At 42.7% G+C, this 26,283-nt stretch overlaps 2 protein-coding genes across 2 annotated transcripts in view; one reads left to right on the plus strand and one right to left on the minus strand.

Moving 5' to 3' along the window:
* Positions 1-17,593, plus strand: part of CFAP44 (cilia and flagella associated protein 44) — a 36,474-nt gene extending 18,881 nt beyond the window's left edge. Inside the window, 18 exon segments of the mRNA XM_041410919.1 lie at positions 86-356; positions 2,280-2,335; positions 2,761-2,923; positions 3,260-3,390; positions 4,333-4,550; positions 4,936-5,101; positions 6,386-6,563; positions 7,653-8,138; positions 9,529-9,732; positions 10,150-10,345; positions 11,379-11,489; positions 12,973-13,103; positions 14,221-14,337; positions 14,909-15,110; positions 15,795-15,955; positions 16,695-16,829; positions 17,341-17,466; positions 17,468-17,593. Of these exon segments, the coding sequence (XP_041266853.1) occupies positions 86-356; positions 2,280-2,335; positions 2,761-2,923; positions 3,260-3,390; positions 4,333-4,550; positions 4,936-5,101; positions 6,386-6,563; positions 7,653-8,138; positions 9,529-9,732; positions 10,150-10,345; positions 11,379-11,489; positions 12,973-13,103; positions 14,221-14,337; positions 14,909-15,110; positions 15,795-15,955; positions 16,695-16,829; positions 17,341-17,466; positions 17,468-17,593 (3,178 nt within the window).
* Positions 17,594-19,291: 1,698 nt separating this feature from the next.
* The window catches only part of BOC (BOC cell adhesion associated, oncogene regulated), a 53,895-nt gene continuing 46,903 nt past the window's right edge, over positions 19,292-26,283 (minus strand). The window contains exons 11-19 of the mRNA XM_041410890.1: positions 25,319-25,525; positions 24,320-24,501; positions 23,106-23,211; positions 22,803-22,925; positions 21,951-22,172; positions 21,339-21,565; positions 20,660-20,730; positions 19,843-20,036; positions 19,292-19,508 (exon numbers count right to left, since the gene is read on the minus strand). Coding sequence (XP_041266824.1) covers positions 19,324-19,508; positions 19,843-20,036; positions 20,660-20,730; positions 21,339-21,565; positions 21,951-22,172; positions 22,803-22,925; positions 23,106-23,211; positions 24,320-24,501; positions 25,319-25,525 — 1,517 coding nt within the window. The 3' untranslated portion in view covers positions 19,292-19,323. The remainder of the gene's footprint in view (positions 19,509-19,842; positions 20,037-20,659; positions 20,731-21,338; positions 21,566-21,950; positions 22,173-22,802; positions 22,926-23,105; positions 23,212-24,319; positions 24,502-25,318; positions 25,526-26,283) is intronic.

Below are 26,283 nucleotides of genomic sequence, written 5' to 3' on the forward strand. Positions count from 1 at the left end.
TTCTATTAAGCTAGATCAGCTCTTTTCATATTTTGAGCTTGCTTGTTAGAAGTTGCTGCTATTACTCTTGTTATTTATTTAACAGTACCCGCCCGCCCCTGATGATCTGTGGGATGCAGGATGGCTCGCTGCGTGCTTATCCTCTCAGTGAGAAAGGCCTCTCAGTGGGTGCCCTGAAGGACTACTGGTACCTTAATGTGCATGACAATGATAATGGGCAGATCCGGGGGATCTGCTGCAGTCATAATGATAGGTGTCTGATTACCTGTGGTGGAGATGGAAACATTTTTACATTTGACCTCTTGTCAGAGGAAGAGCTTCCCAAAGAGCTAAAAATCAAAATCCCTCCTCCTAGGGTAAGTTGGTACCCTCTTTCTGAATTAGGCCTATTTGGTATGAAACTATCCAGATGGGCAAACATGGTTCAATTATTTTTCTTAAAGATCTTTCACAGCAAAAGCTGAAGTTTCCCAAACTATTTAGAAGAATAGCTCTTGCAAAACGTTCCCTAATAAATGAGCTCTGTGACTGCACTCTTGCTTCTCAATGTTTTATGTTTTTCTCCAAATGAACATAGTATGTGTTATTCATATGTAATATTCTGCCAGTGCTTTCCCACTCAAAGGTGTAGTCATACATATTCCTGGAATTAAAGAATTGGAAGGTTTTTCATATTTCTTGCCTTTCTTGGGTTTAATTCCAGTAAAATATGATTCTGCTCTGGATGGGGATTCTACAAATACTATTGGAGAATACCAAATATGTAGTTTCTTCATACATTTAGTACCATTCATCTAAAATTCACAACGGATTTTTTACATTTGCAAAATAGCACAACACGATGCTGATGCTGTTGCTCTTTCATCTTGGGCAGCATTAGTAGTAATGAATTTACGGGTGTCCTGTACTCACTGCAGAGCTGATCATCCCTAGCATGTTTAAACAGATGACACTGGAACTCAGAAGCAGTTCTACTGATAATGCACAAGAAGAGGGATGCCAACTAAAATGTTCAGACATCACTGAATTTTTAAAAAGTCTTAAGAGTGTCTGAATTAAATAAATGTAACTTGAAAGAAGCAATGAGACCTGTTGAGTAAAGAAGTGCCATCATGCACAATTAATATTACAGTAGGCATACATTCAATAGAATTTAAAAATCTTGTAAGTGTCAACATAAAACAAATTAAACTTCAAAATATGTTTTAATGCTGGTTAGTAACTACATTTTGAAGGATGCTTGGCAACAGAGACAGAGGAAACTGTGATTTTGGTCATTCAGCTAAATTGTTTGTGAGTAGTTGGAATTCTTTACCAGTATGACAAGAATATATAGCACCAACAGTAGAGCCAGAGTTATTTTCTAGAAGTGAATGATTAGAGCCTTTGATATCAGAGCCTTACTAACTCCAGTATTACAAGAAGTTATTAATATACCATTATAAGCATATGTACAGATTTATAGTTTTAAATATGTAAGTAGTTCTATATAAAGACATTTATGGTCAGTTCTATTGTTCAGGCTAACATTTCTTAATGACCATTCTAATGGAGTTTTTCCCTTTTCAAAGTATATCTTCATTAAGTATCTATTCTAGTTTTAAGTCATGTGGAAGATTAAAAAATTCTATCTTCATTAAACTTCATGAGATTCTTAGAGAATTAAATACAAATCATCTGAAACTAATTGAGTTAAATTACAGATCAATTAAGTACAACTAAATTGTTGGGTGATAGTCCCCCCTCTTTTTTCAGAGCATGATTGCCTAGGGAAATGAGGCTTGTGCCACTGCAATGTCCATCCATTTGTCATTCTTCACAGCTAATAATTGTGAATCCATTATGCAGTCAGCAAAGGCCAACCAGACTAATTACAGATGTAACTTGGAATTAGCCCGTGACACCGACTCTTGTCAGTGTGGCTGTGAGGGGAGACAAGAGAATTGGGCTGGGGGGTAGAGAACCAAAGTTGTTACGGGACAGAGTGAGCTTAGGACAAGCAATGATGTAACCATTTATGCCGCTGGGGAGGTTATAGGATTTGTGTTCTCTATCCCTAATGTTTCATTAATTCTTTTACATATAAACCAACTTCATTGCTTTTTCAGCTTGAAACATTACAACGTAATATTTAAGGCCAGATAGTAATATTGAAAAATGAAGATTTCTTTTGTTTTTGTGAGAGGTGGTGAGAGCTCTGTCTTAATGTTTATAAAAGCTTTATTGTCTGTTGAAACTATAACTGCTTGTTTGAAGACAAGACAATGTTTTTATTCCAGAGAGGTCTTGAGAAGGAAAAGGCTACTGAAGACATTAAGGATCCTGATGCCTACACGTAAGAGATGCTTAGATACTGATGAAAGGGATTTTCAAGTGTTGGTAACGTAACTCTTTTCACCTGTATTTCTTTTTGCCTACAAAGAGGAGGGACAAGTTGATCACCCTGAATTTGGGTCATTTATTTGTGAAATGCACAGTTTTTTCAGCCTTTCTCTCCATTTCATCTATTTTTCTCTGGAAGTAATTCAAATATCATACTATGAGGCAGTTAACTTTAGACTACAGAGACAGCAAAAGGTCAAAGCCCCTTGATGTTGAGTGTACAAATATACAGGAAGATGATTCCTTTTTAAGTTACCTTAACAACCATTGAGTTCACTGGGAATTTAAGACTGTCAGGGAAATCTGAAAGGTCGTATAAACTGTAACCTTTCCACTCTTGCATTGAGATAACATAATTTCCTTTTTATGCATTTTCAGTATTGAGCAATACAAGCAGAAAAAGGAGCATGAACGGAAAATGAAGGAAGCTGAAGAAAAGAAACATAAGAAAAGAGAGGAGTTAAGTGCACTGAGACAAGACTTTGTTGTTCTCCTTCAAAAGAATCAGGAGTTGCCCAAGCACATGCAGTTGCACAGAGAGGTACACCTGACTTTTATTAGGGTCATTTAAATTTACAGGCACCTTCTTCTAAAATGTTGCTACATATCATGTTGGGACCAAAGACGTCCAATGCTTTGGATTAAGGTAGTTTTAAGAATATATGAATTGCTGGACTTCTGAATCACAGCTGAATCATGGCTGATTATTTGTGCAAATTAAGGAGCACAGGAAAAAAATGTGGTTCTCTGTGGAGATATCTTCTGAAATAAAGGGTAGTGTTGATGTGCATGCAACTAAGGCACCCAGGTAAAAGTACTTATTATGAAGACCTAGTAGCTAAAATAATGTGATGCTGGGTTTTCTGTCTTCCTGCAGGAGTTTGAGATGGACCGTAGGATCTTTGAAGAGCTGGATAGGCAGACACTACAAAGAATCCAGTTAGTGCAAAAGCAGCTGGCTTGGGAGCATGAGAAACAATTAATTGGACTGCAGAAACTACAAACACAGTAATTACCACTTTTCTTCTACTTCTCTCCCTGACCTTCCATGGGGCTTATTGTCTATGAAGTTGTACCTCCCACAAGAAAAAGGAATGTGATTTTTTTAAATCTCTCTCATTTAATCAATATTTCATCTGTTCCGTTATGATTCTGTTCTTATTTAAGAATCTTACTTATTCTTGGAACATTCACAGGAGTATATGTTTATATTTATGTGTAATTACTTCTATTGAGTCTTTGGTGAAATTGCAGATAGTCAAATGAAGGAAATTACTTCATTTGGATTCACTTCTGTATGAAGAAAGCTGGTTGAGACTATTTGCTTGGGGTTTTGTCAGTAAGTTCAATAAGAACCAAGAACTCTTACTGAAATGTTGAAAAACAACCTGGGAAAAGAATGCCTGTTTTTAAGACATGTTGTGTGTCTGTCAGATATTTTAATGTCATTGCTAACACAATGTTCTCTATACAACTTGAAGTTACGAAACAAACTCTCAAGAACACAAGTTTAAGCATAAGGTGCATTTTGGGTTGGTTTTCATAGATCTAGGTGAGAGAAAAAGATGAATTAATAAAATAAATATACAATTAAAAAACCACCATAGGCACACAGAGTGTGTGACTGGGAAAAAAGATAGAATGAGCATGTTTTTGATAAGTCCTTAATGGAAGATGAAATTTACTGTCATGAAGAACCTGGTATAAATTTTAATATTGGGAAAAGTCTTCACATGTTTATTCTTGATCATCTCCATTCATAGATTGCATAAAAGTCAATAGATAGTGTCAGATGTCATCATGCTATGCAATTACTTACTGACTTGTGGATTTATATGTAAGGATTGCATGTGCAATAAGTAACTACACTATTCATGCTCTTTTGGTTAAGGTGAAATGGTATGTTGTGCCCACTGACATCACACAGTTTTGTCTAATTTGGGATTCCAGGTTTCGGGACTCTCTGGAATTTGCTCTCACTGTGCATGCTATTCAAAGCAATCATCAGATTTCGACCTACAGCCTTCTAAGAGTGTCTGAGAAATACACCCCAGATAAGAAACGTGTGGACAGCAAGTGGACAGTACTTAAAGAGAAGTGGACAGCACTTAAAGAGGTAGAACAAGCAGAAGAGGAGATCCCCAGACAGATAGGCCGTGTGCACAGAGGTAATGATAACCATTTAAATCTTTCAGTAATATGGTTTCTGTCCTTCATCTCAGTTTGTGTTCTTGAGTCCAAGATAAAGAAATACATATGTAAGTGCAGCTAAAGAAATATAGCTGTAACGTGTTTTTTAGTACCTACATACAAAGTAACACTCATACATAGTTTTCCATGTTTAGATCAATGTCAGCAATTGTCTGTCAGCCCCATGGTAGAATGTGACTAAAAGTCAAGTCAAAGAACCTGAATACTTTCAAAACATCCACTACAATGGAACTATCCTAATTCACATCAGTTCTACAGGAGTTGTCTGAGGGAGTTTCCAGTAGCTAGGACTGCACTGTGCTGCATGGTATTACATCTTTGCGTGGTTATATTTTGTTTCAGGAAGTGTAGTTTTTGAGAATGAGACTGAAAGGCTGAAGACACCAGAGGTCCAAAAGCCAACCACGCGTTACATAGAAAGCAGACGTCAGAAAATCAGAAGACTTGTTGAGAAATATGATGCGCTGAAAGCCAAGATCATGAAGAGAAGGGCAGAGTGGCAGGAATTGTGAGTCTTGAACTGGACTCTGTTCCTTTTTAGTTCTGCTTCTTGTTTGAGGTCAAGTAATGCCATTTAGCTGTCATTTGGCACTATTATCTCCCTGCTTAGGTTTTTATATTCCTAAGGGTTATAATTAAAACAGATGAATTTTCATGTATCTCCAGTTCTCAAGAGAGCATTAGAATATATTTAGTTTCTATGGTTCCTGTAAAATATTATCAAATTTGAATTCAGCTTGGTAGCTGCATTTTCAGATAGTTACTCCCTATGTGTCTAAATTGATCATGATTGAGAGACGCCATTACAGTCAACTCAAAGTGAATCCTGCCAGCCCCACATGGAGCAGACACTGTAAGATCTGGGTAAGTGTTTGTGATATGCCGTCATGCTCCATGCTGGTCTTTATCTTGAGCAGCAAGAAAGGGGGACAGGACATCTTTCACAGAATCATAGAATATCCTGAGTTAGAAGGGACCCACAAGGACCATCAAAGTCCAGTTCCTGTCCTTGCACGTGGCAGCCTCAAGAGTCATACCCTGTGCCTGAGAGCATGGTCAAAACACTCCTTGAAGTCTTGTCAGGCTTGGTGCTTTGACCACTTCCCTGGGGAGCCTGTTCCAGTGCCCAGCCACCCTCTGGGAGAAGAACCTTTACCAAATATCTAACCTAAGTCATATCTTTGAATGACCACTTTTTCACAGCTGGGTTAGATGGGGCTTTGAGTGACCTCGTCTGGTGGAAGGTGCCCCTGCCCATGTCAGCAGCACTGGAATGAGATGATCTTTAAGGTCCCTTATAACCCAATCCATTCCATGCTCATGGAAGTACAGATGAGTACTCTCTTCCTTAGGAGATGAATGGCAGGGAATAGAACAATGTAGAGTCAGAATATAAAGCTTTTAAGGTTATTGAGTGTTTAACAATGTAGAGTAGGATCAAGTATTCTGTGCTACAACTGGTAGATTGTTGATGTGCGGCTCCCTGAAATTGATAGCAGCATGTACTCAATCCAGAACTCAGTCTGAGTGTGAAGGTTTAAACTTTCCCATGGCAGAGCTGTTTTAAGAGTTCTTAGGGGGGGAAAAATCTGGGATATTCTTTGGAAAGAATATCCTTGCACATTTAAGTGTGCAAGGATATTCTTTCCAAAGTAGCCGTTCTTTTCTGAAAGAGACGTATCACTCTTTCACCTCCCAAACTTTGCTGCACAAGTAAGAGGGTATGAAATTACTTGTTTGTTCATTTGTATGCTTTCTGTCTTGAAGTTCAGCTTTATTTTGTACCTACCAGATACAAGAGCAAACCCAGACATAACCATGAGAATTCCAAAGATGCTGAGGAGATCAAAGAAGCACGGGAGAATATAGGATGTTACAGGCTGAAGAGTGCCACTAACTACACACTCACTGAAGGTGAGCGTATAAGCACTGAAAAGAAGATGGTGCAGCTTGGAGTCCTGGAAGACTTGGTATGTAAAACTGTATATAGCCCGATTTTTTGGGGGGAAGTAAGGATAATATATTAATCACTGAAGAATTTTTTTGAAAATAACTGAAAGTGAGTGTGGGAATAGGCCTTGAAGGACAGACGGCTGATTTGAGTAAGCTTTAGTTACAAATCAGCTCTTCTCTTGTGAACTGTCTTGTGCTTCAGCAAACCCAACCCTGGATCATTCCAGGGTGACTTTTTATAAAGGAGAAAGAGAATTTACCTTAACTAGTATTTCAGCAGGAACACCTGTCTTTTTTAATTACAAGTCTTATAACCTAGTAAAACACTGAGCTAAATAACCCCTGCCAGGAAATACCTTTACAAAAACAGGGATATGAGCAAGGACAAATGTTCTAGTGTGGCCTCTCTGTATTTACACTTTGGCAATCACTGTTCCTGGAATTGGAATCTTCCTGAGAAACCAGGTTTTTGGGAGCCACCTTGCTATAGTAGGACTCCTACAGTTACCACACATCTTTCAACCTTGATGACACAATAAGTTAAAATAAGTTCAAATGTTTGTTGCTTTCCCTGTGACTTCTTTCCCCCCCATCCTCCTCATAGGAATGATTTTTCACTGTATTTGGCTGGAGTGCAAAAGAGTTACACTGGATAACTTTGACAGCGAGGCCTAAGCATTACAGAAGCAATCCCACAGTTTCAGGGCATTTGTTGGTTCATTTTAGTCTTGTGCTTGGACTTCAGCACCTCACTGTAGTGCTGACAGATACCACATATATCTCACTGCTACCAGATATCCAGTGATTAACCCAACTCATTAGACCAAACAAAGGGAATAGTTCTTGTCATAAGTTCTTGATTTATACAGATGAGGAATTCCAGCTGCTTCAAGTGGATGGTGTGTTACTTTCTTTTATCAGAAGAAGTTTCTGCCAAGTATATGGATGATAGATCATATTCAATTATTACTTTATGTAAAAAGAATCAACTAATACAGTGTCCCCTTATCACAGAATGATTAATTATCCTAACATTAGCCTTTTTGAGTTGGGTAAGACTGCTCCCTATGGTGGAGAATCCTACTAAAATAGCTTTTCCTTTGCAGATCCATAAGGCGAAAGAGAGTATGAACAAAGAGATTGTGTCTTTGAGGGATCTCAAGGTTTCTACTATTGATGAAATCAAGAGTTTAGTGAAGCAAGTCAAATCCATACAGGCAAACTTAGATGCCTCAGAACATCTCCCTATTCCCCTGATCCCTCAGTTACACCCAGATGAGGTTCCTGAAAAAATAGTTGAGTACAACACGGATGTCCTCCTAAAGTTCAAAGAGGAGCAGGAGGCTAAGGAAAAGCTCAAGGAACCGCTGGAAGAGTGTCTCTCATCTCGCGCATTTAGGCACGTGTTTCTTCAAACTCCTCCAGTGGAAGAGGGTGACCCCATGGCGCAGGCTGGAGATGCATCAGCTGTGGTCACAGAGCAGCAGGAGGCTTTTGAGATGGAGAAAGCAGAGCCAACAGAAATGGAACTGGAAATTTTAAAGAGGGAGAAGATAAAAAATCTATACTTGCAGGAGACCTTGATTAAAAAGGTAGGAAATTGAAAGTTATTTTTGTCAGATTAAAAAATCCCACTGGTTTATAAATGAAACCAAAACCCCTTCTGTCTCAGGATTGCTGCTAGTCTTGCCTTTCTGCAGTCCCAGAAAATGCTAACTGTTGTAAATTTACAGTGGAAATCAGTATAAATCCATAACTATAACACGTGCTCTGACTATTACCACTTGAAATACCTCTTAGATTTCTTACTGATTGTGCCATGAAGCTATGATCTTAGTGACCAAAAAAAAAGGGAAAAGACAAGTAAAATGTTAGACATAACTTGAAAAATTACAGAGTTAAAAAAGCAGCATCACTGCAACTTTGTAGATTCGTGTTCTCAGCTCTTCAATAACTGTGGTCTCAATTTTTGGTCCAAAAAATGACTTTGTAGGATTAGAAGAGGTACAAAAGAGAGTAACCAAAATGCTTAGCCCTAGAAAAGATTCTTTAAAAGGTACATCTAAGTGGATAACATATCTTTGGCCTGCAAAAAAGGCAACTGAAATGGTTTTAGAGATGTGATAAAATTCTGAATAGCATAGAAAAGGGGGGAGGGAATTGTCCCTTAGAAGGAGAGATATCAAATGAAATGGTCACACAGAAAGCTTGAAGCATGCAAATGAAAATAGTTTTCCTATCCAACAATAAGCTAAGCTTCGGAACTCAGCGCTAGAATGTGGGGGAAGCTATAATTTGATAGTGTGGAAAAAAATCCATTCAAAGCTGTTGAACACAAGTGTACTGCTTCAAGCTCAGGATGCACATGAGTCAGAGTTTAAGAGAGCTGTATAGGAGAGGTATGCCACTGTTCACTTGTTTGCTCCATTTCTTGGCATCTCTCCTCTAATTTCTGCTACTGGGAGTTGATTCTTTGGTCTGCCTCAACACAGATACCTTTGTGTTTATGTGTAAGAAGGTTTTGAGTGAATACCCAAATTCTGCTGTGAGCATCACACACCTGTAAGTTAATGTTAGCAGCTGCTAGTGCTTATTTAGCTGTAAATGTCTAAGTGAAGAGCTGGCAGCTATTTCAAAAGAAGTCTGTCAAGACAGAAGAGTTATTTATTGATGCATCTGGGATTGTTATATAAACTACTGTAAACTACAGACTACTTGAAAACATTCTCTGAAGAGTAAAATACTTCAGGGATGGAGGGGATGCAGTGAAAGATTCCTGTGAAACCCTGGTGATTCTTTTACTATTATGCTTAGAACAAAGATTTGTCTTTCAAAGTGTGTCAGTACTCTCTAGGAAATAGCATGTCTAGTTGTTGATTTGGCAGAGAGAAGTTTTCCTTTCTGCTCCTTTCTCTAGCTCTGCATGTTTAACTGCACTGGTAATACTTTTCCTGTTCCTGATTTCACACTCCTTTGCTCCAGATCAACACACTGGTGATCAACTTTGATGCTGAACTTCGCCTGTTGCGGCACAAGAAACTGAAGATGGATGTGCAGATGAAAAGTGCTGATCTGCGCTGCATCACTTGCTGTGAAGAGCTGCTCATCCTGAAGAAACTTGAGATACATGAGGACCTTCTTGAGGAGAAAATTTCTGCCCTCATCAATAAACAGGAGAACATACATGTAAGTAGACCACGTGTATCATTAATTTAAATTTAACCATTAATGCATGGCTTGAAACAAAAGTAAACCATAAAGTAAATGGTGGCATTCCTTGACTTTGTTTTAGCACCAATCTAGTGACTAATGCTAAATTTTGAAAAACAAGAAACTCTTGATGATCAGCCTAATAGGTCACTTCTAACTTCCAATACTTAATTTTTAATAATCTTAATATCTGTATTTTAATAGATCCTTCATTATATGGCATAAGTGACTAATCACATACTTTAAGAACATATTCCTAGGTGATGCTTGATTGAACCATGGGTTTAATCACGAGAGAAAGACAAGTTTTGCATTTCCAAATCTTCACAGTTGCATCCTATATACGTACACATGTGCTGTAATTTTAACTGAAATAGTTTTTTGTTTGTCTAGTCAAAATTGAAGAGCTGCCTTGCACAAATGGAGGATAGAAAGTGTGAGATTGTAATGCTTGAGGAACGTGAGAAAGCTCTTTATGCGAGCTTCAAAGCATCCCTTGGAGAAGACAATGAATTTGCTGATGTTCTGACTGATATTTTGAAGAAGAAAATTGAATGTGTGGAAAAAAAAGAAGTAGGAAGAGAAGCAGGTTGGAGATTTTGTTCTTTTTGCTTTGTGGATTTGTTATACATATTTCCATGTGGTCAAATACATATCTCTCGGTTAGCTGGAGTCCTGAGTACACACAATGCTCCAGTCAGTTCAAAAACCCGTAGGTCAGACCTACCCAGATTTGTTTGTGGACTGACAATGTATTCTGTGGCTGTCATCTTGAATGATAACAATGATGTAATCCAGTTTCTAACATGACTGCAGTTGCTCTGATAACAGCTCCTGCAATTTACATGCTGTTAGTCAATACCAAGGACTGATAATTGGTAAGAGGAAGAGGTACAGCTTTAAATAGGTGCTTCTCATGCTGTACCAATGGGAGCTATGGATAAGTGATTAGTCTGTCACATTCGTGACATTCTGCTCTAATCTGTCCATTGACTAATGAGACATCATAAACCTAATCTGCAATCATCTGTTAGTCACAGGACTAAACATATTACAAAAGGATTTCATTCGTCTTAGTGGCTCAGTTTTAAGCTGTTAAAGCCAGGCAGTCCTACTGAGCTAAAATATTTGTGCTCTCTCTGACTTAGCTTTTGATTTCAAGTGGGACATGATTAGCAAAAAGTGCAGACAATGGTGATGTTTTATGACAGATTTGTGCTTCCATATTCTGCTTGGTTGATTAATATCTCTGGTAGAATGGTAAACCTACACTGTTTAAGTTCCTAACATGTATAAAGAGAGGAAATATGTTGACGATAAGTCCCAAAAACATGGGCTGCACCTGTGCCTGTTCCACTACTAGGTGATATCTTTCTCTCTCTCTCTCTCTCTCTCTCTCTCTCTCTCTCTCTCTCTCTCTCTCTCTCTCTCTTTCCCTTTTTTCTTTTTCCTTTCTGTGAAAACGTTGCATCAGATCAATGCAGTAGGCACAAGGGGCCTGGATTCACATATCACCAGAATGATCTTTCATGGGCTGCTGGGCTTGTGTTTACCAGCACATTGGCATAATGCATAGCTGGTGAGTCTGGAGCATTTTGCAAGCCAGTGCCTGTTTCTTTCAGGTAAACAAAATGAGAATGAAGAAAAGGATGGTGAAAAGCCTGACTTAAAGACCGATGAAAAAAATTGCGGATCTGAAAGCATAGTCTTTGATGACTCAGTTTGCCCAGAAGGTACCTAAGCTGTTATTTCCTTGTGTTAACTTGTTGTTTAGCTTTAGGACCAACATCATGTGTTTGAAAAGAAAACACAGATTTTTTTAAATTATTCACTGCATGGGAACGTAATGAAGGGTGGAATGTGTGTACCCCTTCTGTGTGCAGCATTTTTCCCTGGGAAACTTTGGTCAAGACAATAAAACTTAGTGTAGACTGCCCTAATTAAAAAAGTTTGGAAAAATGAAACTTAACTACACACTAAGAATTAATTATTTTGTGTAAAGAAGCATTTACTATTTCATGGCTGTTATCTGGAGAGAAAAGGCTCCTCTCTGGATTGGAACAGTGGCAAGGCTGTAGCTGCTCTCTGGAAACCAGCTGCCTGGCCTGGCTGGATCCCTTTCTGTTCAGGGAAATTCTGAGGGGATCCTCATGCTGTTAATGGAAGCTCTTTGTTACCACCTCGTGGATTTATGCAGCAATTGCCTGTTGCTAGGCTGCTCTGAAAAGTTAGTAGCTTTACTTTGCAAAATCCTCTTCATTTGTGCATTCAAAAATCGTAGGCAGCCTCTCTCCCTCCTTTTCTTTTGTACAAGCTTAGCTAATTTAGGATGTTGCTTTTTTTAAAAAAAATTCTTTGAGTGATGTGTCAATGACCATGTAACAGCGCTGCTTCATTTTGAACTTCTAACTTACCAACAATTTGCCTTCCCTTTTTTTTTAAATTGGATTTTAAAATCATTTCCACAAATTGAATTTTTATTAACTTCTTGTTCATCTCATTTTTCAATGGAATGCTGGGAAGAAATAAAAATTTTTATTTCTTACTTAAAACATCCAAATTGCTAATTTAATAGGGTAATTACATGTTGCATTAGCGTCTTCATATTTGTCTCTTTATGTGGAATTTTTTTTGGCCTTTATTGGGCTCTCTTTTTTATTATTATGCCTGCTGATTTGGGCATAATTGTGCATTTGCTAAGCATCACTGAAATCACAGTATTAGATAGAAATTCACAGATCTTCCTTACCATGACACAGGTTCTATGAAATACAGCTTTGTTTACAAGTAGAGCTATAAATGATCCCTACAGCAAGTTCATAATTTATAGAGAAGGGTGCTGTGGAGAAACAACTATGTGCTCACATAATTGAAGATTTTACTGCAACACGTATTAACTACTGGGACTGCACTGCTTACAAAAGCTAATTTTTGAGCACTTGCCATTCATGCTGGCTTTGATACATTTAATCTGACTTCTGGAAACAAGCTGCCTTGACTGTATGTAAAGAAGAAAAAGATCCATCCAAGACATTGACCCGTTCATGGAGGCACGTGGCCCATGGGTTTATGTTTAAGGAAGCACTGGGGAACCAAACCCATGGTGTTATTATGTGGAATGCTGGGAGTATGCACAGGACAAGGTACCAGCTCTACTCAGTAACTCCAGAGTAGTCAGAGTGAAAATAAGTTCTTCTTTGACCCTTTTCCTCTCAGGCTGCAGTGAGGATCTCTTCCTGAACACCATCCAGCTCCGGCAGCAGCGGATAAGCATTGAGAAAGCTTTAAAAGAGGAGAAGAAAGCTGCTGCTAGCCTCAAAAAGGAACATAATGCCTTGGCCATAGAGGTATTGTAGTGTTTTCTCAGAAAGCATCAGCATGTTCAATGTAGTGCTAGTGATTAGTGCTGGTCTAAGATTTAAAAACAGAATTCTAACCCTCTGAGAGGCCTCCATCTGGGAAGAGATATCTGTGATAGCACAGAGGCAGGAGGCAGCTCAGCGTGGGTCACCTGTTCTCCAGAAAAGGGTAAATCAAATTGGTCCAACCTTAGCTTTCATGGGGCTGGATCCAGGCTTAGGTCAGTTCCTTCCCAGCTGTCTAACCTCATGCAGCAGCAGGAACTGGATTCTCTAGTTAGATGAAACACATGGTGTGGTCTGGCCTATCTTCTGTGTGTGTGTATGGGAACAGAGATTGAAGAATACTGACCCTAACACAAATCCAGGTTAAAATAAATGCATAAAAATTCTATTCTTCCATCTGTTTCTTTTGCTTTTAGTTATTTTCTGTTGCTCTTTGTCACAGGTAATCACTGAATAAACTTTTGGTACAAATTTGACATTTTGTTTTTTTGAATTCCTGCATTCATTAAGAAATTTGATTTGTATTAATTAAAAAATATCTTATTATGAAGGGTTATCTTGAAGAGAGAGGGTGCTAGCAAAATAACATTACGCAAGTCTTGCGCCTTTTTTGTCTCAAAAATGTTCCATCGAGCATGCTTAACATGCAACATTTTTTAGTTTTTAAAGGCTTTCCTAAGTGCCAGCTGCCACATATTCACCCTGGGGCATGACATTTGAGTCTGAATTGTTTCTTTCTCATGCAGAATCAATAAACATTTCCAGGCATAACACAATAAAAATTATCTCACAGGCTCTGTAGATCTACAAGTGTTTTAGATGCTGAACAAAGCAGCTGTCTCTTGACACATACAGGGCAGCTCTAAGGAGACATTCACGAGTGAACACGTGTGCAGAGGTGTTCAGGTTAGAATCTTACTTGAATATATGTAGATGATCCTTGGGTTTGCCTACGAAACTCACCTATCATATGTAGTTTAAAAAAGCACATTTTTATACACTTCTTTCCCTTTGGATCAGGAACTCTAACAGAACCTTGTTGCCTTATGTATTCTAAGTATCACAGGATTTTGTTTGTCCACAATTTGTCCTTCTGCAGGCAAAAGAAATAGAAACCAGTCTGGACACAACAAAAAGGGAACTGGAGGAGTTTCAGTGGGAAAAGCTGCACAAACTGAATGAGCTGGATGTAGTTGTGCCTTTGAGACTCCATCAGGTAATTCAAGGTGTTGTGCATTTGCACATGCAGAGTAGCCTGTGTATGTCTAAACAATGGTGTTACTGTTCTTTGGGGCCCTTAGTTCCTGATTCACTATGGTCTCCTGGGAAGGAAGTGCCATTAACTGAACTTCATGCTGCTATTTCCTCTAGAATTCCCTTTTTTCCCCCTTCTTCTGTACTGACAGAAATGAGGTAAGGACAATGGGCTGGCCCATTGCTGAAATGTGCATAGTCTTCAAGTGCTGTATAGGTTTGGCATGGTATTCTCCTTCAGGTCCATACCTACTGATATTCTCCTGGGGAAAAAAATAAATGAAACACCTTTCCAGAAAAACAAATCAAAAAATCTCCCAAAACTACTGCAACTAATGGAAATTCTGCCCAATTCAATAATGCCAGATTTGATACAAGGCATTCACTCACAAAATTCCCTGGCCTAAAAAAAGTCATGCCCATGCCCACTTCACTCACAAATTCTCTATTGCTCACACATTTTGTATAAAGAGACATCTCCATCGCCCTTAATAAGTAAAGCCAGCCTTGCTTATTTCTGGCTGCTTTTGCAGGTGCAGTGCTTGGTTGATGGGGAGATGCCCCGTGACTTCTCCCAGACTTTAGTATTTACCAACCAGTCCTTGCAGTACCTGAAGAATAGAATTGTGGACCTACGCAATGAAAAGATAATGCAAAGAGAGATCCATAAGAAGGCCAAGGAGCAACATAAGCAGCTTCTCCAGGAGAAAAAGGAGATGGAGATGGAGATTCAAGGTGAGTAACAGAGACTGAACAATACAACATTGCTAATGTTCCTTCTGTCCCCCTCACTTGCTGTGGGTAACTCACCACATCTGGCTCTATACTTGCACAGATGTCACAGAGGGTTACTGCAGAAAATAGAACAGGTGTTTTGATGGAGTAGCAGTTCTCCAGCATTGCAGAGTCATCAGGCCATGCAAAATAATTTGGGAACTCAGTATAAGTAGAGCTGACTGAGATGAGACACTGGAATTCTGGACACATGTTTGCTATTTCTGCTTGTAAACCAGAACTCCTAGGATAAAAGTAGTTTCTCCAAAGATACATAAGCTTTTTCTGGTAATTTCCTCCCCTTTGGAACATCTGAAGAAGGAAACAAGGCCTATTCAAACTGTTTCCCAAGAGCCAAACCCAAAGGTGTGTCCAGCACCACCAGACCTGCAGAGGCCCTATACAGCCTGTGCTGTGAGAGTGATTTACTAGGACTGGCTTAAAGTGTGGCGTAGTGACCACACAGGCATGATCATGGGCCAGGACAAGTGGCATGACTCAGCTGTGAGCTCTGTGTGGTTTTGTGTCAATTATTTATTACAGAGCAAATACCAAAGGGCTCAGACAAAAAGCTGGGGTAAGGCAGAAATTCTTGTAAACCAAGGAGTGACAGTGCTGCCATTTGTGCCAATGTCGCTCTGTTAGGACTGGAGGAGAGGTGCAATAATCTGATGATGGAGAAGTTTGGTCGCCTGGTTGATTTTGAAGCAGTTCAAGTACACTCTGTTAATATACCCATGGAGCAGATGAAAGTGAGAATAATGGAGAAAGAGTATGAGAATTTCATGGAGCTCAAAGAATGGGAGGTAAGCAGCAGGAAGAGGAGGAAGACACATGTGTTGTGATGATCTGTTAAGGCTTCATTTTCCTGGGGACTGAAAAGTTACAGTAAAATCTTTTGTCAACTTGCTCATGTTTCATTTTTTTCACTTGTCCTTAATAGACCATAGTGTTCAACTCCAATTTCCCATCATCACTCTGCTCCAGTTGCTAGTGCACATCCTATTTTTCATGGAGGTAGTTGATCTCTCTGTTTTGCTTTTCTCCTACTTCATTCCCTACATGAAGCTCTTGCAGAGTGCTTTTCTCAGGTGGCATTCAGCACCTCCTTCCTTTTCTCAGTGCCTTTGGTGACAAACTTTGAGTACAGGGCAGGCTCTGGCTCATGGTTGGGGTGCCAATCTGTACAGTCTGAAAAGTTCGTATCTCCATTTGGTGGGGCCTAAGGCTCAGCTGCTGTGGTGCAAGCAGGCAACACGTTATGCTGCCCTTGCAGAAGAGCATAGGAGGATACAGAAATACTATGTACCTAATGGCTTTCTTTTTCTCACACTTCTGCCTAACTGCTTTACTTAGGCATTTGTAGTTTAGATATATTAAAAAGATGACACTGCACTAAAGGTACCGTGTGGCTGATCCTGCCAGGTGGTGTGGCAGGATCAGTCCATTGTTTACCTGTGACATTTACATTGTGCCTAGCACTTCTTCACCACTCCACACTTTTTGTCCTCTCTCATCCCAGATCAAGTTTTTACATCTTTCTAGGAAAGAATTGTACTCCTGCAGCATCAGCTAACAAAACTGACAAGGGAAAACACCAGCAAGCTGCACCAACTGAACAGGTTTTGCCATGAAAAGCATCAGCTTGAAACTGAGCTGGAATCACTGACAACTGGTCAGGTGAGCCTTGTAGCCACTGCAGTGCTTGCAGGTTTGGGACTGTTCAGAAAGGGTAAGGGATCATCTGGCCCTCCCCAGCTCCCTGGTCTCACATCCTGCTCTGCAGTCAGCAGTTTGGGCTAAGAGTGTGACAGGCTGAATGGCTGCTCCATACCTTACCATCTCTGCCAGTTCTTATTTTGCTGCTTTCTAAGACTGAAACAAATGAATTTCAAATTAAAATATACCTCAAAGGAATAAAAGAATATTCCTTTGTTACATGGAAACAGTCATATTACAGTCATGAAACAGCATTACAATGAGAAGTGGATTTATTGCTCTGTACCAGGGAATAAGTCTAAATTAGTGAACCTTCACTCTTTCACATAGTTCTGACTAAGGTGGGGAAAAGTCATGGGTATGTCCTGGTTCTTGGAAAGCTTCACTTTCCCTGCTTGAAATAAATTTCCACTGTTCATTCTCTGTGTTTTATAGGAGCCATTTTTTTCCTCTCCATTTTTTTTCTCTACAGGGCGGAGAATTTGAGGGCACCCGAAGTGCTGAGATCAAAGAGACAGCCCGGCTGGAGTCACGGCTCATGCATGTGACTGGTGAGGTGGCCCTTCTAAAAGAGGAAATCAGCCAGGGCAGAGTAGATCAGATGTAAAGAACTCGCTTTCCTAAGCAGAAAAGGTGGGTGCCTCTTTCTACAAGCTTTACCACAGGACTCTGAGACTTCAACTCCCTGTTCAGAAATAATAACTAACAATCCAAGTCACCCTTAAAATTAACTATGGCAGCAGTCATGCCTGGAAGTGCAAAATTAATTGTTTTGGTTATCCAGGGGTTTAGTTGTAAAGGGTTGTATTTGTTTTTTCTGTCAAAATATGACTGTAACAACATATTTGGAATAAAAAATAGCAACTAAAACTACTAAATACTGTTATCAGTCCATTGCAGAGGGTTGTACTGGACAAGGTGCCCTGTGTGTGTCCATGTGTATGCATTATGTCTGTGTCCATCTTCAAACAAGTGGAAAGCTGATTTGAAATTTCCTTGGGGCAAATATTTGTTCTCAAAAATGGTAAAAGAAGTCTGCCTCAAGCAAGCATTTGTTACTGCTGAGCAGCAGTGGCCCTACTCTGATACCTGAGCGAGTTAGAGTCCAGGGACACACTACTAGCCAGGAGAAAGCAAAGGGGCCTTTCTCCTCAGGGAAGGCAGTGGCATTTACTGGCAGGAGGAGGGTGTAACAATGCAAAGTCAGCCTGTATTTCCACTGGCTTGCACCTGCCTGATCAGTCAGAGGGCCGAGCTCTGTGCATTTTCAGGTGTTGCTCTTTTTTTGCCTCTCATTTGGTGAGGTGGCAGCATGTGATCATTTACAGCACTGTGACTGTGAAACCTTCCTTCATCCCCAGGCTGGAGGGGTTGTGTTCTTCCTATGCAAGGCTCCTGAGGTGCTAATTTTTAATTGAATATATTAAAAAACTTCCAGCTGCTCTTGCTGTTCCTCCCCACTTCTCACCTCTTGCCACAGGTCTTTGCGTCTCTGTCTGGCGTATGCTCAGCAGGGCTCCAGTCATACCCCAGCCAGGCACAAGAACTTCCTGCTGGTCCCAGCACAAGCGTGTGGCTGGTGCTTGTGCAGCCTACCCTTACAGGGGGTCCCTGCTGAGGAACACACCTGGTGCTGGGAGCTCTTGTGCAGCTGCAGCTTGTGCCCTGGGAAGTAGGAAATGGCTGGAGCCCCAAGCGAGAGAGGCTGTCTGGCAGCAATCCCTTGCCTAACAAAGGGCAAGGACATACAGTGCCGGCTGGGTAACCACACACCCAGAGACTCGGCTGGAGACAGGGAACAAGAAGACCCCAGACTCGGCATCACTAGTGACTATTTGGAAAACTCGTAACTGCAGGAAAATGTCACCTTTCCCCAGGTGCCCTGCCTGCTGTATGTCTGCAAGTGAAAAAGAGAAGGCTTATTCTGTGTGAGGAATCAGCTTAGAGCCAGGCACAGCAAAGACTAAAGCCTTTATTTTAGATGTTAAAGCGTGGATTTGTTTTCACAGATAGGCAGCTGCAGATGGTGCGTACGTGAAAGGTTGTTTAAGTTGATTAGGCAGAGTGCATAATTCCAGTCCATTCACAGGAGTGCATTCCTGGAACAAACTTTCCTGTGAGGGAAAGGAAAAGACCTTTTGGGCAGCATTATTTGTTGTGAAACCCTCACTGCAAGAGGGTGCTGGCAGCTCGGTTTGGACCCATGTCCTGCAGTGTCCCTTGTCCGGCTGTTTCCATCGTGTGCTCTGATGGTGCCACCGAGAGCTGCTGCCTTGTTTCCTGGGTCCTCCTGTGACCTTGTTGAGGATGCCTTCTGTCTCCATAGCATTATAAAAGGCACATATACATCTATATACAAGTGCATAAATATATAAATAGGTGTGTTATACAAAAATAAATACCCTTTCTTTTTTTTCTCTTTAGAATAAGTCTTTTGCAAAAGGCAGTTTGGTCCCTAGCTGGTGGGAGGATGAGTCTCTAAGGGTCTCAGTGGTGGAGGACTGCTGTTCAGATGTCTTGGTAGGTCCTGACCCAAAGATGTGATCACCAGATTCTGGGCATGGAGATCTCCTCTGGACTGGCAGCAGTCTAGTCTTTCTACCTCTTCAACTGGCACTAGGCCTAAGCAGCAAGGGCTTCCTGAGGGGGAAAGGAGCAAGAAATTATTACAATGCACACTAGAAAGAGAGATGCAGTGGGAGGTTTCAAGTCAACAGTTCACTTTATGAGGAGGGGTACTCTGATCAAAAAGGAAGATCTGCATTCTGAAAGTCTGTGTGGGAATTCGATGCCATGATCACACAAAACAAGTCTGATCTGCACTACAGGGGCGGATCAATAGATTAGGTCCTAGGGAGACAGATTCACATCACTTGAATACAAGCCATCAGAAAGGCTCTGCAGTGAGACTTCCCTTCAAGAGCAGCCTAAAATGATGAGATGAAGGAGGCATGGAGTATTCCAAACCACTGACCTTGGTGGAAGAGGGTATCCCGTCGAACATCCAGGCTAGGGCCTCCCATTTTGCTTCCTATCACTGGATGATGGAGGCCAGCAAAGTGCTCTTGAAGGTGAGGACAGTCATCTTGTGGCTGAAGAAGCTGGTGAGTGGAGTCATCTGGAAGACTGTAGAGGAAAGAGCTGTCTTCTGTTCTGGAGCTGGGCAATCTGTGGAAGCAGGCAAAGAGGTTTAGTGCTGTTCACAGATCTTTCCTCCTTGGAAGATATCACTTGCGTCTTGTGTCAGCTAGCTCATCAATGCTGTGACACAGAACATTCCTAAATGAGGGGAAGAGCAGAAATTGGGATGTACTTGTGGTATGGGAATGAGGAGATGTGAGACTTGGTATCCATGACCCAAGAGCTGGTGAGTGCCACAGGAGCTGAGAGGAACAGTGCCTCACAGGGAGCGTGGTAATGAAGGATGTCTGAACAGTGAGACACAAAGCACTCACAGCTGGACACCGGGCAGATTCTGGGGCAGCTGTTTATCAGCATCAATCACACATGTTTGCTTCTCTCATCCTGCTTTTCAGTCTCCCACTTAGAAACAGGAGGAGGAAAAGGGGACAGCAGGGAGTAGGTCCTGGCCACCTCTACAATGAAATTATTCCTTCCTGAAATCCTAAGAGGAATGAGTTGTGCAAAAAGAATTTAGACCAAGGAACATGGATTTGTTTCTCAAGAGCTGGGACAGATAGGATTGTATTGAGGGCAGGCCTTTGTGAGCATGTAGTCTTGTGGGTCCCAGTGGATTGTTCCACCCTCCCTCTCCACAGGCCAGGACTCACTTGGAGGGCTGGTAGTCTTGCTGGGCACTCCCATTCTGCAGCACTCTTGCCTGCAGCAAGGCGTTGGTCTCCTGTGAATGGAAGGAGAGAGAAGGATTCTTAGCAGAGCAATGGCACACAGCAGCATTAAGAGGCAGGTGCTGCTCTGTGAGTCAGAGCCCTGGGGCAGACTGCTGAAGCTTTTACAGCAGAAGGCAGAAAAAGCTGAAACTGTTTCTTTTGCTACTGAGGGCAGTGAAACTGAGCACTGAAAAACTCACTTTACACTTACTGCTGAATGAGTGGGGGATAAGCAATTTATAGTCTCAGCTCTGGCACTGCCTCTTACCCTTTTAGAGACAGAGTCCTCAGCACTGTCAGTCCCTGTGAGCTTTGCTCAGGGACACAGGAACTGTTCCCATAAGAGTCGCTTTTCTCACTGCCTCCTCCATACTTAATAGGCACCTTGCCCAAGAAACCACCCCTTCACCCGTGTTTTGGAGACGTTCTTGTTCCCTTCATGTCTCAGACTTCACTACAAAGGGGAAATCTCTTTTGGGAAGCCAGCCTTGCCACTTCTACATGCTGCCAAGTGTGCCAGCCATGCCTGGAGAAGCCCTGTCACTGCAAGCAGTGACAGGGCTTCTCCAGTGTCTCCAGCTCAAGACAAACCAGCTCTTGATTCCAGGTGTGGACTCACCTGTGGCATTTCATCAGGGCTGTAATCTCGGGGCTTGGTGCTTGCGTACCCCACTCCTGCAGAGGTGCAGATGCCATTCAGATGTGCCCTGCTGGCATAGGGCTGCCCATTAACAAAGGGATGTCCATTGGCACGAGGAGCAGAGATGCCTCTCAGAGGCACCATGGTGTACTGGCAGGATGACACCAGCAGCCCAGCTCCTGGGAAGCTCATGTCAATGGTTTGCTCTGCAGAGGGAAGGAAAAGAAAGTCTGAGGCAAAAATGAGAGGTTAAGTCAAGCTTGCTGAAGCTCAGCATGTGTAGGGTTAGGCTGTCCTATCACGCAGCTATTTTGGCACCCAAAGCACCGTTGGAGATAAATGGTGAAAAGGAGCCCTTCCCCCTAGTCCCAGAGGTTACTTTGCAACAAGGCAAGCAGAACAAGGGACAAACAGTGACCTTTGTCGTTATGGGGTTCCACAGGACATCTGAGACTTGCCCTCTGTCCATCCCTTCCCTGCTTCCCAGAACTCCCTCACGTTTTGGGTGTTTGATGCAACTACACCCCGGGTCAGATTTAATCCACAGGCAAACCATATCCTGTCAATCAGTCCCCAAGAAACAACCCTTACTCTGCTTGGACCAAGCTCTCCAAAGGCAAAAGGGGATGAAAGCCACAATGAGGAGGACGATGGATCCCAGCACAACGCCTACAATCAAGTATGGCAAGTCGCTGGAACGGGCCACCATGGCTCCTGTCCCCAGGCCGCTGTGCCCACCGCTGAGTGGGGGACGCTGCTGAGGGGGCACTGTGGAGGGTGGAAGACGACCTGGCAGACCAAGAGACTTCCGAGCTGTGGAAGGAAGAGAGGGAGAACGTTAGAGACATGCAGATGGCACAGCAGTCCAGGGATGTTAATGCTGCTGTGGAGCGGCCAGACTTCTGTGGTGGCTTTAAAGAAGCACTCCTGGATGACAGGAATCCTAGGCTGATGCATACGGCAGGACAGACAAGGCCTCTGTGATTGGCTCACAGCTCTGCCAGATCTGCTCATGGACTGCACAAGCAAAAGCAAATCCAAAATAGTTTCTCCAAAGCGGACACTTGGACTTAAAGCTGTGCCTGACATGACAGTGCAGCTGCTTTGAAGACAACATGGGGCCTGCTTCTAACACAACATGGAGTTCAGCACAGCAAGGGAAAGTTAGCCCTTCTGCTTCCAGTCACCACCTGTGTGATAGGAAAACAAAAGGTAACTGCTGCTCTGAGGGACAGCAATGGACTCTGCACAAGGGGTGAGCACAGACCGGGCACACTGATCAACAGCATGGACAATGCTGTATCTCTCTTCCCTCCAGTGCTGCCTCCACCACTTCACTGGAGCTTGGGTAACACACTGTCAGGCAGAGGGATGGTTCGTGCCCTGCTGTGCTCTGACAGCCACAGGCAGGGAAGGCAGCAGCTGCCCTGGGAATCCACTTACCTTTAGTTTCACAGATCATCACATTGCTGAACTCGCTTTCACCTCCCTCATTGAAGCACTGCATCTTAATGTCATAAGAGGTCTCTGGCTGCAGGTGGCTGATGGAGTGCCAGTACCGATCTCCTGAGGAGGAAACAAACACATGAAGCTCTTAACTTCCTCAGGGAACAGGCAGCTGGCCCAGCTCTGCAGCAGTGCCTGGTAAAGCAGCCTGGATGACTGCTGCCTTTTGTGCACAGGGCTCCTTTTGGCTGTGCTGTCTTCCAGCACGGACCAGTGGTGGGACCAGTCTATTTCTCCTACCTTCCACCACATCCTTCTTGTAGTCACTGTCATTGTCACTGTCAGTGGGGCGGTAGTAGATGTAAAATCCGTGGATGGGAGTGTTGTTGTTGCTGGCTGGGATATACTGCAGAGAATGGGAGGGAGAGCAGAAATTAGCAGAGACGTCCATGCTTGTATTGTACTAGTTGAGGAGCAGCTGGGATAAATGGGATGGGACAGGAAGATAGACTAGCAGAGGGACCTTCCTTGTGTTGCCATTGGTTTGCACAATGAGGGTTTCCCGACAAAAACTCAGTGCTACTTTCTACTCTCAAGCCTTGCTTCTCGCAGGTAACAGACAAGCTGTGAATCTGGGCTTGTCACTCCAGGCATTCAGTGCTCTGCTCCCTCTCAGCAGCCACAGCCAGTGATTCAAGAGAAAAAAATTCCTAAACAACAGTGACTCAGCTGGGCATGACCAAGCACACCATCATCTTGACTTCAGTAGGCTCATGGCTTCCAGACAAACTGAGTCTTGCCATGAACTGGTCACTGCAGGAGCTTTATGTTTCTGAAGACTGCTTTCTTCTCCCCCACAGCCAGGGCAGTACTGTCCCAGCTCCATGTGTTTTTGCTGTCTTTCATGCAGTATTTTATCAGCTACTGTTTGAGTTTAAATGAACAACAGTGCCCATCCTGCCTAGTGGCAATTTCTGGCTAGAAGCAGCTAGGAGAGGAGAGCAGTGAATCCCTCTGAATAAGCTCTAAGCTGTTGAAAACACTCAGATCTGGGCTTGTGCTCCAAAAGATCCTACCCGCTCCTAAAAATCCTCTGGAGTGGACTGCTGTAAATGATTATCAACGTTTAGGATTGTTACCCAGCAAATGAGAGTGAAGGACATATCTGCTGGAAAATACTAGAGAGAGGAGGTGCTAATGGAGCAAGCAGCCACCCCATGCATCGTTCAACTGTGCTTATTGAACAAAATGGTCCAGACCCCACGGTTTTCCACTGAAATCTTCCTGTATACAATGTGGATTCAGATGGAAAGGGTTTCCTAGGCTTTGTGACTTCCTGCCCTTCTATGTGTCCCAAGCCCAGCCCTCCTTTGGTGGAGGCAGCTATTGGATCCCAGACCCATTTGTGCTGGTGACGAACTGGCGCGGTAATGTGGAGGAGGTGTAAGCTGGGCAAGGAGCACCGCACTCCTGGTTCTTGCCCCTGCAGCGCTCTCCACCCTCACGGGCCTTACCATCCACTTGAGCATGATGGTGGTCTCGTTGATGGCATCTGTGAAGGTGATGTAGGGCCCGGCCACGGGGCGCTCGTAGACGCGGTTGCTATACCCAGACACCACGTACGGTCGAGACGCCGCGCTGGGCTCGCTCTCTCCCAGGATGTTCAGCGCCCGCACACGGAATTTATAGGATGTGCCTACGGGGAAAATACGAAATGGTTGCAGGGATTGGAGTTTTCCAAGATTTCTACTGTCAGCATGGCCCTGACTGTGAAGAGGGGCTACATCTCCAGAAGGCAGAGAGCCTACAGCAAGTTTGCTGTGGAAGTACAAACACTGAATGGCCACATTTCAGCCATGTCCTAGATGGAGCCTGCTTTTATTTCCCTTCCCCCATTCCTGTCTGGATGGTCCAAAGGTCAGATAGCAGTTTTGGAAGTTGTGCAGGGGGTTAAGAAATGCCTGAAAGGATATCCTGACCTGAAAGCAGGTATGGAAACGTGTTCTTCCTCTAGTCCATAGGAATTAAGTACATAAACATCAGATCAAAACTCAAACCCTACATAATTTTTGCCGAAACTTCATTTTACTGGTCTTTAGTTTGGGGTAGTTATGTTCCTCTTTTAAGTTGTCCAGCTGTGTGATGAAATCTTTTCTCATGTGAAGTGCAACGGGATTTGTGTGCCCATCTGTCTTGCCTGTGACTAAGGAAAGTTCTGTCCTGTCTTGTAAAAGGCAAAAGCAAATGCCTTTAGTAACTGTATCCTGTAATACAGAAAAGCACGCCTAAGCCTCCCTGAGGGAGGTCAAACCTATGCTGGTCTCTGCAGCTGGAGAAATTGGAGAAGCATCTGCAGCTTTTTCCCCCTGCACCTAGGGCAGGAGTCAGGGAAGCTTTGTTTTATTCACACATGCCAGGGCTGAGCAGGATGTGACAGATGGTTAAGCATCCTACAGGGACCCTGCAGCCTTCCTACACACCTCCAGGAAGCAGAGAGGAGAGCACCTGCCTACCTTTCTCCAGGCCTGGGATTTCCACAGAGAGACGAGAGGGAGGAATGTCGCTGGTGGCCAGGACCCAGTCTCCCAACTTCTTCAATTTCTTATACTCCACGCGGAAAGACTGGATGGGGAACCCGCCATTCCCACGGGGGATCCAGGTCACGTACACAGATGTCTCTGAGGCCATGGAGATGGTTGGACGGTCCGGTGCCTCTGGAGCTGCAAGGGACCCAGAAGGACATCAGGATGTGAAACATATTCTTCTCACCCTGTCTGGAGGATCCTGTGGCTCAGCGTATGTAGGTGAAGGACTACCTGCACTGCACCCAGCCACGTGCTCTGCAACTCCTGAATGCTCTTCATTAGAGCTGGCACCCACAAATCCTCATGCCTTTCAGTCTGTGCCCACAAACACTTTTTACTCCTGCTTTCACCTTGCTCCTTTTCCACTCCTGGCTCAATTAGGATGAGACAAGGTTTGAGGTGTGATCCCCTTCATCGAGGGAAAGCAGTGAGAGGGGTGGATGCAGGGCTGGAGACGGAGCAAAAAGCCTGGGTGATGTGGAAGCAGTGAGTAAGGGGAGACTGATGCTGGGGACAACCAAGTGTAGGAGATGAAAACAGGAGAGACTGAGAAAGAATCAGCTGAGAAGGAAATAAGGAAAAGTTCTGAACTGTGGAAATACAATTTGACAGGAAAACAATCAAAAGATGGGAGAAAAAGAGATGAACAGAGCTAGGGATATGAAAATAAAGAAAACAAATGAATGAGTGTGGGGGAGACTAAGGATGGGATTAGGATTGAAAGAGAGAATTTCACAGAAATTATAAAGGTGATAGTAATGACAAAGACAAGGTGGGAAACAACAAATTAGATTGACCAGTAAGGATGTGATGTTTCTGCAGTGCAGCAAGATACCCAAATGGAGCACTCTGCACCTGCAGAATGGGAACTAATTGCCCCTAGCCAGGGCTTG

This window comes from Onychostruthus taczanowskii, unplaced genomic scaffold, assembly GCF_017590055.1.
Source record: "Onychostruthus taczanowskii isolate IOZ18803 unplaced genomic scaffold, ASM1759005v1 scaffold34, whole genome shotgun sequence".
NCBI classification, from domain to species: domain Eukaryota; kingdom Metazoa; phylum Chordata; class Aves; order Passeriformes; family Passeridae; genus Onychostruthus; species Onychostruthus taczanowskii.